This window comes from Aristolochia californica, unplaced genomic scaffold, assembly GCF_029961685.1.
Source record: "Aristolochia californica isolate CCGP_79_NKW_82.1479 unplaced genomic scaffold, dmAriCali1.0.hap1 SCAF_8, whole genome shotgun sequence".
Classification (NCBI taxonomy): Eukaryota; Viridiplantae; Streptophyta; class Magnoliopsida; order Piperales; family Aristolochiaceae; genus Aristolochia; species Aristolochia californica.
This window is the reverse complement of record NW_027182279.1, coordinates 3,058,339-3,077,539: the sequence shown is the minus strand read 5'-3', so window position 1 is coordinate 3,077,539 and position 19,201 is coordinate 3,058,339. Positions and strand designations below refer to the sequence as shown.

At 34.7% G+C, this 19,201-nt stretch overlaps 3 protein-coding genes across 4 annotated transcripts; all 3 read left to right on the top strand.

Annotated features, from left to right (window-relative positions):
- Window positions 1-1,839: 1,839 nt before the first annotated feature.
- On the top strand, window positions 1,840-3,018 carry LOC137939188 (glyoxylase I 4-like). The gene is made up of 3 exons (XM_068784403.1): window positions 1,840-2,033; window positions 2,244-2,352; window positions 2,446-3,018. The coding sequence occupies exons 1-3, from the start codon at window positions 1,870-1,872 to the stop codon at window positions 2,725-2,727; spliced, it is 555 nt and encodes a 184-aa protein (XP_068640504.1). The 5' UTR covers window positions 1,840-1,869; the 3' UTR covers window positions 2,728-3,018.
- A 2,010-nt stretch (window positions 3,019-5,028) lies between these two features.
- On the top strand, window positions 5,029-5,980 carry LOC137939434 (glyoxylase I 4-like). The gene is made up of 4 exons (XM_068784702.1): window positions 5,029-5,195; window positions 5,277-5,385; window positions 5,491-5,689; window positions 5,874-5,980. The coding sequence occupies exons 1-4, from the start codon at window positions 5,029-5,031 to the stop codon at window positions 5,978-5,980; spliced, it is 582 nt and encodes a 193-aa protein (XP_068640803.1).
- Window positions 5,981-7,737: 1,757 nt separating this feature from the next.
- Window positions 7,738-17,656, top strand: LOC137938725 (probable serine protease EDA2). 2 transcript variants are annotated; one of them, XM_068783743.1, is made up of 14 exons: window positions 7,738-8,079; window positions 9,230-9,355; window positions 9,598-9,753; window positions 9,963-10,145; window positions 10,297-10,413; window positions 11,712-11,765; window positions 14,787-14,858; window positions 15,784-15,892; window positions 15,993-16,089; window positions 16,619-16,713; window positions 16,827-16,901; window positions 17,081-17,164; window positions 17,256-17,348; window positions 17,441-17,656. In XM_068783743.1, the coding sequence occupies exons 1-14, from the start codon at window positions 7,903-7,905 to the stop codon at window positions 17,458-17,460; spliced, it is 1,458 nt and encodes a 485-aa protein (XP_068639844.1). In that variant the 5' UTR covers window positions 7,738-7,902; the 3' UTR covers window positions 17,461-17,656. The 2 variants fall into 2 exon arrangements, with proteins under 2 accessions (XP_068639844.1, XP_068639843.1); XM_068783742.1 differs by having other exon boundaries at window positions 7,739-8,079; window positions 17,256-17,656.
- Window positions 17,657-19,201: the final 1,545 nt, after the last annotated feature.

Here is a 19,201-nt window from a genome sequence, read left to right as displayed (position 1 = left end):
GTCTTCAAGTGAATTTACAATTTTTTGGGAGAAAATTCTTTAATGAATCGTCAAATTTGTTGGGAGCTTTTAACTTTCTCTCGGCGAATCTGTAAAATTTGCTAGGAGTACCTTTTCCCAAGAACGTTAAAAAATCCTAGGAAACTCTCTTCCAACGAATATTTAGAATTTTTTAGTAAAAGGTGATCTCTATTAGCAAATCTTAAATTTTTCAGGAGAAAGTTGACTTCTCCCAGCGTGTCAATTTCACTGGCAGAAATTTTGTTTGCAGGTTTTTTTGTTGGCATAACCCATTTTTCATGTAATGAGGACCTTCCAACGAATTTTGAAATTTGCTGGGAGAAATTCAATTCTAATTTCTCGATTTTCCAATTTTGTGCTCCTCTACAAGGAAAAGGGAGAAGAAAGAAAAAGAAGAAAGAAGGAGAAAAGGAAAAGAAGAGAGGAAGGACAGAAAGAAAGAGGAAAAAGTGTAGAATTTAGGACTCCATAATGTTCTGGAGCCAAAGAGGGAGAGGAGAAGAAGAAAAGAAGAAGAGAGAAAGGAAAGAGAGTTTAGAGATCTTCCAAGAGAAGGGAGAGGAGAGTTTGGACGAATTTGAGAAGAAAAGAGAGAACTTGATGCTCTTAAGGCTACAACATTACAAGAGAAGAGACATAAATAGACAAGTAATTACATCTTCATGTTATCTTTATGAGAACTCTTCTTATTTACCGATATGCCACCTCTTGGATGTGTGGGTTTTCTTTCTTGGATGTGTGGGCTCGAACCCACCTTCTAACAAAAGGAAAAATGGAGGAGGAAAAAAGGAAAAAAGAAAAATAGGAGGAGAAGAAAAAAAGGGAAGAAAGAAAGAAAAGAGGGGGAAAATAAAAGGAAGGAGGAAAGCAGGAGAATAAAGGGGAAATGGGAGAAAAAAAGATCTCCCAAAATATTTGCCAAATTCTCTAGGAGAAACCTAATTCCAATTTTTTTTTATTTTCCAAATTTGTCCTCCTCCTCTACAAGCAAAAAGGAGAAGAGGGAAAATAAAGAAAGAAATAGAAAATGGAAAAAAAATGAGAAGAATGAAGAAAAAAGGAAGAACTCTCAACAAATTTTCGTAATATGCTCCCTTAGACCTCCCAGCGGATTTCACTAATTTGCTCATAGAGTATTCTAGAATTTAATAGCTTCTTGGCACATTGTAGCTCGATCAGAGAACTTTTATCTTTCCCAACGAATTGTAATATCCATCTAGTGAATTTTCTTGTAGTGATTTTTTTACAGAGATAATTATCTAATGGACGACGAAAATTGGTTTTACACCAGATCGAAATCCATTTGATTCAGTTGAAATGCCAACGGAACTGGTTCTTATTATCTGCTGGCGTCCATTAGATAATTATGTCGTCACCCAGAAGCTTCGTCGTTTGGATTATCATCTTTATGAAGATGACCTCTTTCTGAAATGCACTTTCTCAGAAACTTCACAGAGGAGCACATCATTCACCATTAAAGCCATCTTATCCTGAATGTCCATTCATTCAAGCGAAGCCTTCCTATTGTTTGTTCAGGTTAACGGAGAAGATTGAGAAAAGCCAAAACTTTTATGGGCACTTTATGTCCTTCAAAATGTTAAACGATCAAGTTTTTAAGCAACAGAAACAGATTTCTGAAACATCCAGTAAGGGAAAGAATACTTTATGTTTTCAAACACCTGTTAATTTCCAGATTTCTCCCTGAAACAGAAGATATATATCTAATGCAGCAAGGTAATTAGGTGATGAGATTTTTTAAGTTACAGTCTATAAAAGGGAAGCTGAAGTGGAAGGTGGAGCATTCATCCATTTGAAGACTTGGAAGAAGGTGATCATCGGGAAGACAAAATGGGTGTCGAGGAAATTACAGATATCAGTCCATTGCCTCTCCTCTCCCTCAACCATGTCTCGTTTCTGTGCAGATCGGTGAGCGATTCCGTGAGGTTTTACGTGGATGTTTTAGGTTTTGTTCTCATCAAACGTCCTTCCTCCTTCAAATTCCATGGGGCCTGGTGAGTTCCATTAACCCTCCGCACTTTCTTTCATCTGTGTTAAGAATGGTCGGATTTATGTTTTGATGCCCATATTGTCTTCTGGCAGAAGAAAAGAAGATCATAATCTAAATTAAGCTAGTGGATTTCTCAACCTTACATTAGTAGATTTGATATTTTCTTCTTCGTGTTAAATACACAAATTGATGACTCTTGACTCTGATCATACAGGCTGTTCAATTACGGAGTTGGAATACACCTGCTTGAGCATAATCCACTCGAGGAATTTCCCCAGAAATCTCGACCCATAAATCCCAAAGACAATCACATCTCCTTCCAAGTACGCAACTGGTCATTCAAACAACATGCAGTTCAGTTCAATTTTTTTTTTTTTTTCAGTTCCTTTAACCTGAATGTGATTGACCATTTGCAGTGCTCAGACATGGGTCTGGTAAAGAGAAAGTTGGAAGAGATGGAAATGGAGTACGCGGCAGCCATTGTGGAGGAAGGTGGAATTAAAGTCGATCAGCTATTCTTCCACGATCCAGATGGGTACATGATCGAAATCTGCAACTGCGACAATATCCCCGTTCTGCCTATATCTTCCTGTCCTCTCAAGCGGACGAAAGGATATTCCAAGGGAGTCGGGTGTGGATTCGTGGAGAACTTGATGATGGAGCATCTGAACACCAACATGATGAATTTTTCCTTCTGAGCCGCGGAATGGACTTCAACGAAAAACTCTCTACAGAGCAGTTATGTTTGGTATGAGATTGTCTACAGGAATAACGTCTTGATCCTTCGTGTGCAGAGAGAGTACTCTTGTGGGGAAGAAAAGCTTTTGCAGAGCTTTGCCTTGATTAATGGTTCTTCAGTTTTAACAAGGTTTTCTTTAGATAATTTTCCTCATCCAAACTGAATAAGTCTGGGCTCAAATCATGTTTTATAATTTGTATGTGACAACTATATTATATGAGGTTTGCTTCAACTATGTTAATGTGTTTTTAACTATTTATCGAACAAATTGGCAATCAATCTTATGAGTTTTTGACATTTTTTTTTCGCATCACGATAAAAAAAACACTTTTATTAATGTTAAAATAAATTATTGAAATCCCATGGAATCCAATTAGTAATAACACTTAAACTTCTTTATCCAAATAACTTCCACAGTACTGTTGGTCAGGGTGTGGTAGTAAGACTTGGGGTCTGTTTGGAACTCACAGAAAAGAAAAGAAAAGAAAAAAGGAGAGAAAAAAGGAGGGAAAGTCATTTTCTCCCTTTGTTAACAAATTTTCTCTCACAAAATGATAGAATTTGGGGAGAAAAGAAAAGAAATAGAAACTTGAAAGAAAAAATAATTTGATGGATTTACTTGGTTTGAGAAATTGTCCTACATCCATGGTAGTGTGAAAACCATTAGATAGTTGTAAGACTTTTATATAATAACAATTTATATGCAATTAGATGTTTTACATATTATAACAATGCCCTATATATATGAATGTCATGGGTTCAACCCAGTTTCACCATATAACAACACCAGGTCATGGTTTAGTTCATGACACTCACTAATAGATCTCACCTATTATCTTATATAAAACAAAATAAATTAGATGATTTTATTTACGATTGTATTTTCATTTTTTTGTTTATGACACTATTTCTTGAGTAAGAGTCAATTATTGAATTTATTTTAATAATTTGACTTTTTTCTTTCTAATAACATCTTCTCCCAGGATCCTATGACATCTTACTAGGAACGGGAGACAGGTGTGGTAATTTTATATGATTATTCGTTCAACCGCTCTACCCATTTATTCAAAAAGTACTATAAAATTCTTATCCGTGTAAGGATTTACCCGTTTAACTGTTTTATTGTCTCTTAAATAAAACATATACGGGTAAAGGTTGTTTCACACGTTTGATTACCCGATTACTTGAATAAAGGTAGGCATATATAGTTTTTTTTTTTTTTAGTCCATCCATTATGTAAGTGTAGAAAATGTCACATTTTCTAATAGATGATGACTTAGTTTAATGAAATTTTAGTTAAAGCTATTAAAATTATGTATTTAATCACTTTTTAACATATTTTCTACCACTTTTATTAGTTTATGTTATTGTGTAGTTTTTCTTACAATTTTATCATGCTTTTTAGTTAGTGTTTGTTTAAAATTACGCATTTATTAGTGATTAAACTAAGTAAAATAGCACCCGTAAAATGAACAAGCTCAAAAATACCAAAGCATCATCAAACACTTGAATAAATCCTTTCCGGATTCTTGAATCAAAGTTTTTATTTCTCAAATTGATGTGAAAGTTGGTTAGTGTGGTCAACCAGATCGGATAGAGAAAAAGGGAATTAAAATAAAGAAAACAATGACAACTAAAATTTCAAAGTTGATGCCATGTACTAGTCAATTGCATGATTCATGGCCTAAATAAGCGCAAATGGTAGCAATTATCTTTTCAAACTTCAAGCATTTTGCTTTATTGAGAAGGCGCAACGTGAATATTAAAGATAGGCAGCCAATTCCAACACTCCCCCGCACGTGCGACACCCACAACACGGGGCAACCCCCACAAACTGGGGGACCAAATTCGTCAACATAGATATTGGGGGCAGCGGGATTCGAACACACAATACCATATTGAAACCATTTGCTCTAAAAGATCGACCTTGTAGAGAAGGCGCAACGTGAATATTAAAGATAGGCAGCCAATTCCAACAAGAGCCAGCTCAAAACACACCTTTATATAATAATTCCAAGTTAGAACCTTAAGGCATTGATCAAGTAAATGGGTTTAGTTTTTTTTATAATTTCCTATTGGCATATAAATAGAAGTATATGAATTGCTTAGAAGCATTCCAAATGAGGAGCCCTCGAGTCTTTTGACTTGGTTTTTCTCATCCTTACACTGCACTCAAAACTAAAGATAAATATTTCCATGACTTGGATCCAGCACACAAGGATTTTGGCCACATTTTCTGCATCCCCAGGAGCAGCAGATTATGGGAATTCAAGAGGAAGAGCTCACAAGCTCTTCCCTCCCTTTGCTGTCTCTCAACCATGTCTCCTTCCTGTGCAGATCAGTTCAGGATTCTGTCAAGTTCTACCAAGATGTTCTTGGGTTTTCTCTCATCAAGAGACCATCATCCTTTGATTTTGAAGGAGCTTGGTGAGCTGAAACGTGCTTCAGAACAGAAACTGACGTTTCTGCTATGGTGGGATTTTGCTGATTTTTCTTAAACACTTGCAGGTTGTTCAGCTACGGGATTGGGATTCATTTGTTGGAGAGCAACTCAATGGCTGACTTGCAAGCTAACCCGCGTATGATCAATCCCAAAGACAACCACATCTCCTTCCAAGTGAGACCCATTTTGTTAAAACGCTTCTTTGTTTGAAAGAAGTAGATGAGGAGGAGGGTTTTGTGTTTAAGGCTGGTTAATAGAGAGGTTTTCTTCTCTTTGCAGTGTTCTGATATGGAATTGGTGAAGAGAAAGCTACAAGGGATGGGGCTGGAGTATGTAACAGCAGTAGTGGAGGAGGGAGGGATTCAGGTTGATCAACTTTTCTTCCATGACCCAGATGGCTACATGATCGAGATCTGCAACTGTGACGATTTACCAGTTCTGCCTTTATCAGCTTCCCCTCTCCGACAGACCATCACGAGTAAGTTTTATTTCAAGAACTGATATGAGGATAAATGAAAGTTTCTGAGGTCAAAAGCTGGAATCGGGGATTCGCTGAGAATAGAAGCCAACCCAACCATGGTTATGATCTTCTGCAGAGTTATGTTTGTTAAATAAGCAAACTTCTTCTTTAAGCTTACGTCGGTCTTTACTGAGATATACAGGCAAGAAATTACAGGCATTGGCTGGGAGTAAGGCACATTTCGCAGCAGAAATGGAGGAGCAGATGCTGGAGAAATTGGTCATGGATATCATTGACATCACCTTGTAAAAGAGAGAAAGATGTATATTTTTTTCAGTAGTGGTAATTGTGTAGTTAACATCGAGAACAGTTCTTGTCAGCATTTTATAATTTACAGAATGAGGGGCTGCATGGAGAGAGGTGAAGGACCTTCTCCTTATTTTTTAAAAATAATTAAACCTAATTAATTTAATATTTAAATAGTTTATATATATATTAATAATAAAATAAATAATTAAAATAATTAAAATAATCATAAATTTAGTCCATAACTATTTATAAGTCTAAACTTGTGTTAGTTAAACATTGTGTGTGTGGGAGATTATAGTGAGGGAGGGGAAGGACATGGAAGGTGGGAGGACAATCTTCCCTTCATTTTATTTTTAAAAATATTTTAATGTTATTTAAATTAAAATAATAAAAATTTAAAATTATTAAATTTATTTAATAATTTATTTAAAATTTTATATTATGTAGGTAAATGTTCACAATAATTACAATGCTCGTAGGGCTACATGCTTCAAAAGTAAACAGACATAATAAAACATACACTAGCTGGCATAATTACAATTCTACGCAATATTTGTGGAAGTTCTCCTCATTTACTATCTATGCCACTCTACAAATCAGGTGTCTTTTAATAGTAAAATCCTTTAAATCATTGACTAACTATAGTCAAATAGTTATTATTTTAGATAACATAAATATTTTATAAATTATTAGATTAAGTACCTTTGTAAATATTTCTAATTAATTCTTTAGAAATGTATTTTATTGAATAAAATTAATTAAAATTTATTACATAGTTGTTTACCAATTTAAAATTATGTTAGATAATTATTTAGTCTATAAATATTTTTTATTTAATATCTATAAATATATTTTTATTTAATATGATAAAAAATACTTAAAAAAATATATTTTTTTAAATCATTTACTAACTATAGCCAAAAAATTATTAGTTTAGATAAAATTATTTTTTATAAATTAATTTTATTAAATAAAAGTAATTAAAATTTATTTCATAATTGTTTACCAATTTAGATTTATGTTATTTAATTATTTTATAATTATTTAGTCTATAAATAAATTTTTATTTAATATCTATATATTTGTTATTTAATATTTCAATATATAAAATAATACTTAAAATAATTTTTTGGAATTTTGAATTGGATTTCATAACCTTTTTTTTTTCTGTAAATTCTCAAGGTGCAAACTGCATTCTTCAGGAAAATAGATCACTCGAAAATTTTCCTTTTTAGGGTATATTTAGACCCCGTGGAAAAGAAAAAAATGAGAATTTGATAATTATCTCATTTTCACTAACTATTTTTAGAAATAATAACGATCAAATTTTATTTTATTTTCTTTTCTAGGGTTTCCGAACAAACCCTTAATGTATCTAATAAATATTCAAGAACTAAACATTATTACTTAATAAATGGGTATTATTAGATTATTGGAGATGTCATTATTTATTATATCTTATTGCTTAGTGGCATCACAAATTTAATAAATATAAACATTGTGGAAGCAACCTGGCTTTTTGGCCAAGAGGGACCTGGACCAACCAACCAACCAACCAATGGGACCTACTTAAATTAGTATTTTTTGTCAAAATAAGGTTGTATTTATAAATGCAAAAAAATAAGAGGACCACTTAAAATAAATATAATCGTTTTAAGGACTTTTTATATTAAAAATAATATAAATTATATAATTTCATTTAAAAAATAAAGCAACGTGTCTGTACTCTGCGACGAAGATCTTTGCGATCTGAAAGCCAGACGAAACTGCCTTAACGGGTCTGCCCACCCGCGCAACCTTTCGCTACGCTTGCACGAATAGCAAGGACAGTTGTGCTCTCTCCGTTTTCCCGGAAAACTAAACCGATTAAGGTGAAATTGCGTGTTTAGCTTTCGAATTTGAGCAGGAGAAGTTCTCCGGAGATGAAGACGACGATTCCCTTTATCTGCTTCGTCTTCGCGGTTCATCTGCTCTCGTGGCTCCCTTCCCATGGCTACGTTTTGGAATCTCGGCTGCTTAACATGAACAGCAACACTGCTGCGTACTTAACCCGCGAAGAGCAATGGATTAATCAGACGGTTGATCATTTCTCCCCTACGGTACTCTCACTTTTTCAAACAAGGAACGAAAATCTATGTACTTTAGCAGTAGCTTGTCGTGGTATTTGTACATATCGTCTTTTCTTTTCGGAGAAAATAAAGTTGACCATTTCGATGTTAAATTGTGTGCGTCTTCTTATTTTTTGCTCTGATAGATTCAGAGAAGGAAAAAAAAAAAAATGAAAAACCAAATCAGGGGTTTGCTTCAAGTTACCTTTTTTATGAGAAGAGAACAGGGCTGAAAGAAAGTTGTTAGGTGGAATTTGTAAGGTGTAAACAGTTATTTTCCATATTTCTGATTAGAATTACTTTTGATAAATTCTACTTGTGGCATCAATTGAAATTTCATCCTTTTTTCGTTTTTTAAAATTTTCATTTTTGGGACAACGCTGTTGCCTCAATTTCATTTATTAATGATTTGTACTTCAGTACGTTAGAGTTCAAGATTTTGCACGAGAATGAGAAGCACTTGCAGCGCCTTCCTGCTTTGCCGTGATTGGATACTTCGATGTGTTAGAGAAAGCATCGTCATGGATGGTTAATAATCCAAAAATTTAGCTGAAGTAGTTTCTGATCACTTTGCTTTTGCTAACTAAAGATGTAGGCTGTCAGTATGTAATGACCATAGAAAACATGTGAGGACAGTCATGTAAGGAAATTACTTGCAGCACTTCAAGCACTTAGTTTGGGCCACTTGTGCATATGTTGGATAATGGTAATGGATGACCTTTATGCCTCCTGCTCTCCTCATCCATCCCTTTGATCCGTTACCAATATTTCCCAGTCTTGCTATCTCCTGAGACACATGTATTAGATCACCTATCTCTGTCATGTCTATTATTTAATTCATAGCAACAGCTTAATGCATGCACAATATATATTTTAGTGGATAATTGTTTTTTTCTAATTCTGTACCTGCAAATGATGTCAAAGTTCATCATGTACTTCTGTAGACATGGTGTATTTATTGTTGTAATTGTTTAAAGAAAAATTCAAAGTGGATTGATTCTGTTGTAGTTCACAGTAAATCACTCGAAGGAACCACAGCATCGCTTCGTGTGTGCTCATTTGTACTAGACTGTGATGTTTCATTTCTATATATCTATATCTGATAAACCACTGCTGATGGGACATTTACTTTAATTTGTAGGATCATCGTCAGTTCCAGCAACGATACTTTGAGTTTCTTGATTACTTTCAAGCTCCTGATGGTCCTATCTTTTTGAAAATATGTGGAGAATCTGCATGTAATGGTATCTCTAATGATTATCTCGGTGTAAGTTTTATATTATGATCCAAATTGCATTCAAAAAATAAATAATCATTGTTTTTTATATATTGTTTTTCTTTTTTCTAGTTATACAGTTCATTAAAAATTTCTTTCAAAATTCAATATCTCCTCTAAAAACTTTTCAGATATGTGTCTCCAGTGATCTTCTTTAGAAATATAATGTGCTTCTTCTTTTGACATTAGCCTAATTTTTTCAGCTCATTCAATATTTGGTATTCTGCAAACAGGCATTAGCAAAGAAATTTGGTGCTGCTGTGGTTTCTCTAGAGCACCGCTACTATGGAAAGAGCTCTCCCTTCAAGTCACTGGCAACAGAGAATCTAAGATATCTTTCATCAAAGCAGGCTCTTTTTGATTTGGCTGTTTTTCGTCAGTATTATCAGGTTGACCTACTTGTTGACACACCCATAGTATAATGATTTCTATGGCTGCCTACTTGTTTATTTAGCGCATGAGATTATTACTGTGAGAAATAGTGTTTATTATGACTGTAATAACAATGGCTACACAACTTTACTATTGTCTTTTTTTTTTCTGTATTTTCTTCTGATTCTACATCTTGAGAAATTATTGGCTTCTTTACATCCTGCAGGAATCTTTGAATGCAAAGCTTAAGCGGTCTAATGGTGAACATTCCTGGTTTGTCTTTGGTGTTTCATATTCTGGAGCACTGAGTGCTTGGTTTCGCCTAAAATTTCCTCATTTAACATGTGGAAGCCTTGCGAGTTCTGCAGTAGTACTTGCTGTGTACAACTACACTGATTTTGATAAACAGGTGCTGACAGATATTTAATTAATGCCAAGTATAATTGGTTGGAAATGTTGATTTTTTTGTTTACCTTTATATTCAAACTATTGTTACCTACACTATCATTCATTTATTTTTGTTTCTTTAAGTGCCGAAGTTTATGGTTTACTAATTGTAGATCGGAGAGTCAGCTGGACCTGATTGTAAAGCGGCACTCCAGGAAGTCACTAAACTTGTAGAAAAACAACTTGTTTCAAATCAAGAGGCAGTGAAGGATTTGTTTGGTGCATCCAAGGTATGAAGAGAAGTCTTAAGCTGTGTTATTTTTGCATGAAAACCTTACTTAGTCTACTCTAAAAGGGACATATTCTGGAGATTAATGTGTATGAACTTTGTGCTTGTAGAGGAGAAAAGTAACAATGGTATCATAGTGTTTAAAAAATAGTTACACTTTGCGTTTTCTGTTATAATTTAACAAAATTTCCTGGTAGAATATGCCAGACTGGCAGGCCAAAAGATGTAGTTAATATTTATTCTTTCTTTTGCTCCTTGAAAAGGATAGCATCTTTCATAAATCTGCAGTTTCTCTCAGATGACATGTTTTGGGATTTCTTTTGTTATTGGTTCTGGTATCAAGACCTTTACATCTCTCCTACCTGACTCATGGTGTGGTCAACTCAGATGCTCTGTATCTGCTAGAGGATGCGAGTTTTCTGGTTATCAATTCACATATCATGACTTCTTTTTGTGCTTATACATGGAATTCTAATAAGCATGAGTACAAAAGGCAATACTATATTGATGCTATTTCTAGAGAAGCCTGCTATGCGTGCAAATAAAAGATGTTATTCTGTTATCTATTTCTTTTTCTTTCACTATATGTTGCGAAGTTCTCTTTGTATTTGCAAAATTTTCTGTAGATTCATTCATCATCACTGATATGAAAGCTTTTGGTATTCAAGATTAATTCTAATGTCAAAAGCGAGTATTTCAATGGAGGAATATTCTGAAAGAATCTATTCTGGTTCTGATGAACTTTTTTCTAATCTCGTGAATGACCATGGGACCTTAAACAAAATTGAAGCTTGTTGCTCTTGTCTGCAACATGATTTCTTCCAATTTTATGGCAAATTTATAAATTCATTTTGGACATTTCAAGTTTTTATTTTTCATTTTTGTTTTTTAGGATTGCTTGAATGAAGCTCAAATTTCATCTGTAGAAATCTCTTGCATGATAGAAATGCAAAGAGAAGTGGCACCTCTTAATTTTATTTGTATAACTTGAGGTAGGTGACAACAATAACCATTACAAAGATCTTAAAACATCAAATTTTGAGATAGGAAGGCTTATATACAGGTTATTGTTATCTTCGTTATTTATTCATCATTATTTTCTTTCCTCTTTTCACTTAGTAGTGCTATGTATTCTTTTTATTGCTTCATTGATATTGCCAGGAACACATTATTCCATAGAAAAGAAAGGAAAAGCATATTTTGGCCATTCATGTAACATAAATTCTGCTGTTTGTGTTGGCTTCTATCTGTCTTAACTTTATTTTGTTTTTTATTTTTTAATTTTTTTGGTCATTGCAGCTTAAAAAGGATGCTGATTTTCTGTACTTTCTGGCAGATGCTGCAGTTACAGCAGTAAGTGTAGATGTTACAATCATTTTAAAAAAAAGTGTAGATGTTAAAATGGGAACAGTGAGCTCTCTGTACCTCAGGAAATTAAAAAGGCATAAGTGACAATTGGGTTAAGGCCTCCACAGACAATAACTTATATGTGGTTTAATGTAACCTGTAGCATGGTACATAAGTTTGATACTCATCCACATCTAGGGGTGGCAACAAGATGAAACGAGTCAAGCTCAAGCTCTGTGAAGCTTGGGCTCAGCTCAAGCTGTAACCACTAGGTTTGCGTTTAGTAGGGGTGGCACTAAGTCGAACTGACTCGCTAGCAGCTCGAGCTCAACTCAATTTTGGCTTGGTTCTTATCAAGAGTCTAATTCGATTTGATTTATGCTTGTTATGCAAAATGAGCCGAGCTCGAGTATGATTGAGCTCTGCTTGTAAACTCGCAAGCTGGCTCAATTGATTCCGCCACAAGTTTTAAAATGTCTCCCACTTAACAAAATGAATAGTTTCCTTGCTGAGTTTACAATAAATGTTGATGTATGTCAAATGTCAATAGTCTCCTGGATGTTGTTAGCTCATTTGGGAGAATCTGTTTGCATTTATTGAATCTTTTTGAAATCTAAAGAGTCCTGATATGTTCCATCCCTTTCGCTTTTCTTGCCTCTTCATCTTCTCTCTTTTGTTTTTCTTCATCCCTCCTCTCTTCTTTTGTTTCCTCTTCTTTTCATGTTTTCTTTTCTATACAGAGGGGTTGCTTCCCTCAATTTTTCACCTCCTCAAATACTGGATGAAACCATCGCCTTCGAGGTTGCTAACTATGTTCTTGGTCTCGTTCGCAGTTCCACTGTAAAGAATTTCAAAATTTCTCCTAGTTGAGGATCTCAACTGTGGTGGCTGCAATGAATCCTGAAATCCTGCACTTTGCCTAGGCGACTTGTAAAAAGTAAGAGGAGAGAGAGATGGAGAGAGAATGAGAGAGAATGAGAAAAGGGAGAGAGAAAGGCTCAAGAATGAGCTGCATTGGGGGTTGTGCACGACTCCAACCTATTTAATTAAGTGAACTTGCTGAATTACAAAATTCCCTCACTTAAGTGAAACCCTGATCTCCTTATATCTCCCATTCTATGTCCTATGTACATTAAACTTGGACCATAGATATAATTCAACATAGAGAACAAGATTACATAAGAATATGAATATGAGGATAAGGTGAAATGACCAAATTGCCCCTATACTAGTTTTTCAACACTACTCATAAGAAGAACAAGGAGCTCCAAAGAGTGCTCAACGAAGAAGAGAGGTTGTGTTCGCAGCTGGGGACTTTGGATGCTGAGGCAAAGGTAGGGCTTAGTAGTATCACTTGTAGATTAAGGCCTTGAAATAAAAGCATGACCAAGTGCAAAATCTCTTATAGAAGCTCGATAAATGACAAATCAGTTGAAACTTTGTCAAAAAAACTTATAGAGAAGATATCACTTCAAATTGTTTTAAATTCTTCCATTAATCTCTCTAAATCTTAGCTTAGCTTGTACCACAATGAAAGAATTTAAAGCGGCTATGCTTATTTTTCTTTTTCTTTTTTCTCATATGTATGGACTCTTCTTGTTGAAGCTCTATGCTAATGAAGTCTCTTGAGTGGTGATTACCAAATTGGCCTTTTTTCTCTTTTTCTTTTATTTGAGTTGAGCTCAAGCCGAGTGCAAACCCTAAGAATCTTGTTCTACTTGAGCTTGAGCCCAAGCTCGAGCCTTATGGTTACGATCTAAGCGAAGCCCAAGCTGACCATAGTTTGATCTTGGCTCGGCTTGGCTCGTTCCCACCCTTAGAGCTCAGGCTCAAGCTTGAACTCGAGCCTATATGTGAACTCGAGCTTTGGGTCAAGCAAAATTCATGAGACTCGGGTTTGGCTTAATCAAAACCCTTGAAAGGGTTCGGTTGATACAAAAATACTGGTTTGTTGGGATCCATGGCAGGGGACAAAGATTAACGTGGAGAGAAATGAGAAAGTATAGAGAGTTTTGAATTTGAAAATAGAAAATTCTATGATTGCCTGTGTGGGGTAGAACCACCACCATTAACTAACCCCTCCTCCACTGGAGAAAGAGTCGAGGTTATATTCCCCGGGAAAAAGTATTGTTTGTTCTATCATCAACGTTGTGGGTCAATGGTCTTTGCTGTAGCAACAAGGAAGATGCTAGCCAAAGTAATCACTTCCTACTTATCTCCATTTCAGTATATTGTCACTAATACAAAAGTCTCCTAGTAAAAAGTAAAGAAGAGAGAGAATGATAGCTTAGACTGGGTTTTGCCACTTGCCAGACAATGAAGCTTCTCTAAGCATTGGGAGGGGTGGCAGCTGGTATGGCAGTGCTTCCCCTCTATGGAAAGAATAAACTTAAGAAGAAGAAGATGTAGCGAAAAGAATAGAAGAAGAGAAGAAACAAGACAGATTCTCTTTGGTTCAAACTCAGTGTGAAAATAAAAATAAAAAAAGGCATTCTAGTTGTATTAAATGGAGAGTCAATCCGCCAGAGCATTTATTATGAAGCAGCTCATTTATTCCTCTTGAGAAATGGAACCGAGCTTGAAATGAGTATTTAGGGCAAACAGAGCCAAATTTGAAATGTATTTGGAGCCTTACTTTACATAGCCAGCTTGGTAAGCAAACAAAACCAAATTTGAAATGTATTTGGCACCTTACTTTACAAAGCCGGCTCGCAAGCTTTCAAGCCGAGCTCAACAATATCCGAGTTCGGATTATTCTGCTAATGAGCTTTACTCAAAGTTTGAGCTGGAAAACAAAACCAAGCTGAACTAAGCTGGAACCAAACCGAATCGAGCTGAGCCTGAAATGCTCGTGTGCAGGCTTGGCTCGATGCCACCCTTACCCACAGCATATAGATGATTGAGAAGAGTTAAATTTTTTGCATTACTTGAATACAAAAACTGTTCCAATGTTGATATAAAAAGTATCAATATCTACATGATTTAATAGGTTGACCATTATTTAGTAACATCAGCATTTTTGTGCAGTTTCAATATGGGAATCCAGATACCCTCTGTTCTCCTCTTGTTGCTGCAAAAAAAGAAGGGAAGGATCTGGTGGTAAGTTTTCACTTTGTGCTAAATAGCTTGTTCTTGTTGGTTCTAGTTATAACATTGTCTGGAATTTTTTTTATTTTATTTTTTTGGTCCAACAATATGTGATTGTTTTTATCAGTTACTAACCTTCCCATGTTTTTAGAACCATTTCATTGTTTAACAAATAAAGGTAGAGATGTGCAGAAGTAAAAGCATAAGAGTGACAAAGAGCAAAAAAAATCAGAGAAAGGAAGAAGAGGAGAGCTGTCTAACTAGTCTTTGGATGGCCTGCGGCCTCTTTAAAGAAAAATCCCTTTATCAAAAGTTTCATTACAAAAATGGTCGAGATACCCCTCACAAACAGAAATAAATAAGACTTTAAAAGCAATATATTGTTGAACTTTCTTTTTTGGTTGTTGATTGTACATGGAAATTCCCACCTACCGTAATCCCAACCTTCCCTCCCTCCCTCCCCTTGTGAGACTTAAAACCGAACCCTTGCACTAGAAACCCTTGAATCCCGATCCTCACACTAGAAACCCATGTGACCATGAAGCCAAAAGGTCCAGACAGCAATATGCTTTGATTTTCTAAATAAGAATCTGACTTTGAAAACTGATTTTAAATGGGGAAGATACTAACAACTGATTTCTAACTTCTGTAATCTCAGAAGTGCTAGTTGTATCACAGATTCATTAGCTTGTTTGGGGGTTTCCTTGCAGCATATGGTTGTGGGTGACTCATACCCTTTCAATGAAGTTTGACATTTATGGGGGTTGAGTTTTTTGTAATATTTCTAACATAAGAAGTGCATGGTTACTGCTATAAGCTGAATGACAGTGATCAGTAAGGATATTGTTTGGTCACCATCTTCTATAGTAAGCAGATGGTTTGAAACTTTTGGTCACTGATGTCGTTTCTTATTAATGATCAAATGCCCTTTATGCAGGAGGCGTATGCCAGCTACGTGAAGGATTATTACCTAGACAATTTTGGTGTACAAGTTGAAACTTACGATCAAGCATACTTAAAGAGAACTGCTTTGACTGAAAACAGTGGTAAGTTGTTTCATTGAGTTCAGTTAGCTCAGAACTGATGGGCTGTGAAATATGAGGGATGAAAGGTTCTCACTTCTTAATTGTTTACAATCTATTTCAGCTGATCGATTATGGTGGTACCAAGTTTGTACTGAGGTTGCTTATTTCCAGGTGGCCCCTGCAAATGATAGTGTGCGATCATCAAAGATTGATGCAAGGCATGGATTCTGCTCATTAAATCCATTAGTATGTCTAGACAAGATTATTTTTTCTTTTCTTTAAAAAAACTTAAATACTAAAACTATTTGGGGAATAATGTAACTTTTCATGGCCACGTAAGTCATAATCTAATTGTATCCATTTCTTGGTGTCCTCAGTAAGATAAGTCTGTCTCCTGGAATCAGACCCTTGCATCTGCTAATTTGATTGCATATTTATTATGTGAGGACTGGTTTCTCTAGACAGTGCTTAGTTTGTAGAGAGGCCTTGCTGTTGGGTTGACTTTATGTTTCCAATCTGTGTTGAACGTTCTTTCCTTTCTTAGCTTTGTTTTGGCATGTGCCAACCCTTAGATATATGACTCTGCTGTAATGTTGTCTTTTTTATGGAATCTCTCTCTCACCTTGTTTCAAAGAAAAAAGAAAGAATAGCTATTCAAAAAAAGAAAAAGAAAAAGAATGTGTTTCTGATTATTGCCTGCGTGATTATTCCAGGTTAATATAACTGCTTCTTTTATATTGTGTATAGATATCATTTGGATCTCTGTAAGAATGTCTTTGGAGATGACATCTATCCTGATGTGGATATGACTAACTTATACTATGGAGGAACAAAAATTGCAGGTCTGCACCTTAATTCCATTGAGATTACACTGAAAGGAAACATACAATTTTGTGACCATTCCCTGTTGGATCAACTCTGATTTAATAAATTTTGTGTGATGAATTATGAACAGGTTCCAAAATAATTTTCACAAATGGATCACAAGATCCATGGCGTCATGCATCCAAGCAGACATCATCTCCCGAATGTGAGTTATCACAAAACTTTGAAGAACTTGTTGCAATTTTTGCAATCCCCTTAATCATTCATAATGCTAGTAACAGAAAGATAATTAAAAGATGAACTTAAAAAGATTAGAAATGCATATATCATTCACTTTTTCTGGTTCTCACTGAGACTTTTTTTTTTTCAAAAAACACAATCCAGTGCCATCCTTTATCATTACATGTCACAATTGTGGCCATGGAACGGATCTGAGAGGGTGTCCTCAGGTCCCTCTCAACCCTGAAGGTACATTCTTCATTTCATCTTGTAATCCATTACAATTTAAAGCTGTAAGAAATCAAATAGTAGCATCAATTTATGTATTTGATTGTTGCAGGTGATGCTAGTAAATGTACTTCCCCTGATGCAGTGACCAAGGTGAGGCAACAGATCGTAGACAACATAGACTTATGGCTATCACAATGTAGAGGTATTGGGAGAAGTTCCATCTGACTGCATTATCCTGGATGGATATGTTCTGACTCTTGTTGACCAAACTTCATATTCCATGCTTCTGGACAGATGTACTCTCTCGTTCATGAGAAGCATGGTCCATATTTATATTACCCATCATTCAGAATCTGGATGTGCATGATATAGTGCAAGAGCCAACTAGAAGGAGTATACTTCAAAATGTAATCAGGCTTACAATTTCTCTAGTAGTGCAAGAAAGTGAGTGATAGAGCTTCTGCAACAGTTTCATATTATGATCAATTTATATATTTTACCTTTTATGCATATATATTATGTACTATTAATAAATAACACTATATAAAAATTTAATTTTATGTTCATATTATACTCAACAACAGTTTCATATTATGATCAAATTTAGATTTATATTATGGTCAAAGTTAGTTTTGTATTATGGTAAAAAATTAGTTTCATCTTATGCTCACGTGATCTTCATACTTTGCTTAGATTAAGTTTCTATTGTGTTCATAGTTTGCTTATATTGTGGTTATTGTCAAACCCATGATAGCCACTGTTCGTGGGTTTATTAACACTTCCTTCGGTATTCGAACGTGGAACGTGGTACCTAACTCTGATACTACGTCAAATACCTAGCCAATACTCCCAAAAAGGCCGACTTGTTAGGGAGCGGAAAGCCAAAGTTTAACAATTACGTAATGCTCATATTGTGGTTTTAATAGGCTTATATTTAGGTCTAATTATGTTTATATTATTATTATTCATATCTAGCTAAGCCAAATTTAAGGTTATATCAGTCTTCCCCAATCTCTCCAATTTGGGTCCCTTCCACTCTCCTTTGGTTCTCCACCCTAATCCTCTCCCCATTGGGTCCCCCCCTCCTTCCCCATTAGATCTTCCAGACCCTAATTAAGTTCCCTCTCCCCTTTCCCTTTTGATCCCTATGGGCTTCCCCACCTTACTCCTCTCTTGTTAGGGTTCCCCCTCCCCTTTGTAATAACCTTCCTTATTCCCAATTAAACATGCACAACTTACTTAACTAAACAAACACACATCATACACCATCAAATATATATATAATAATTACATAAATCCTAAACTATTTGTCACATAGATACTATTCCATAACACTTAATAATTATATAAATTTAATACACTTGAATGAATATATTAACATTGTATAAGTGCAACACACTCTCTTTCTTCTCTTCCCTCTCTTCCCTCTGGTTTCTCCGGAACATACTCTCTCACACATTAATAATACACTTAGATATATGTAATATTTATTTATTTTCATCTAATAATTATAATACAATCATACTATAAGTATTATCAATGAAACAATAATAATAAGTGTTTTTATATAATAATATAATAATTATGATGATTATGATAAGATTATAATACTAATAATTATGAAAAGCCATTTCTCGTAACTTATTATTTTATTACATTAATATGATATAAAAATGATAATATGACATAATTATAAATTCAATATTGATCATCTCATTTTATCAAGATTTAATTGTCAAATTATATTATTATGATATTAAAAATTATGCTCTATAATTATGATTGTTTAATTAATTTAACTTAAAATATAATGTTTTAATTAATATACTTTAATTACATTTATAGTTTATAATTATTTATTTTAAATTATTCCCTTAGATCCTCTTTCCTTGTTCTCACGTACAATCCCTCCTCCCCTCAGGAGCCAGCCTTTCTCGATGAACCATGTCTTACTGGAGCATCGAGGTGGGAACGATAGGTGGGGCAATTTTTTGTGTGGAGAGAGGAAAAGAAACGGGGAAGAAAGAAGAGAAAAAAAATAAAAACCCTAAAACT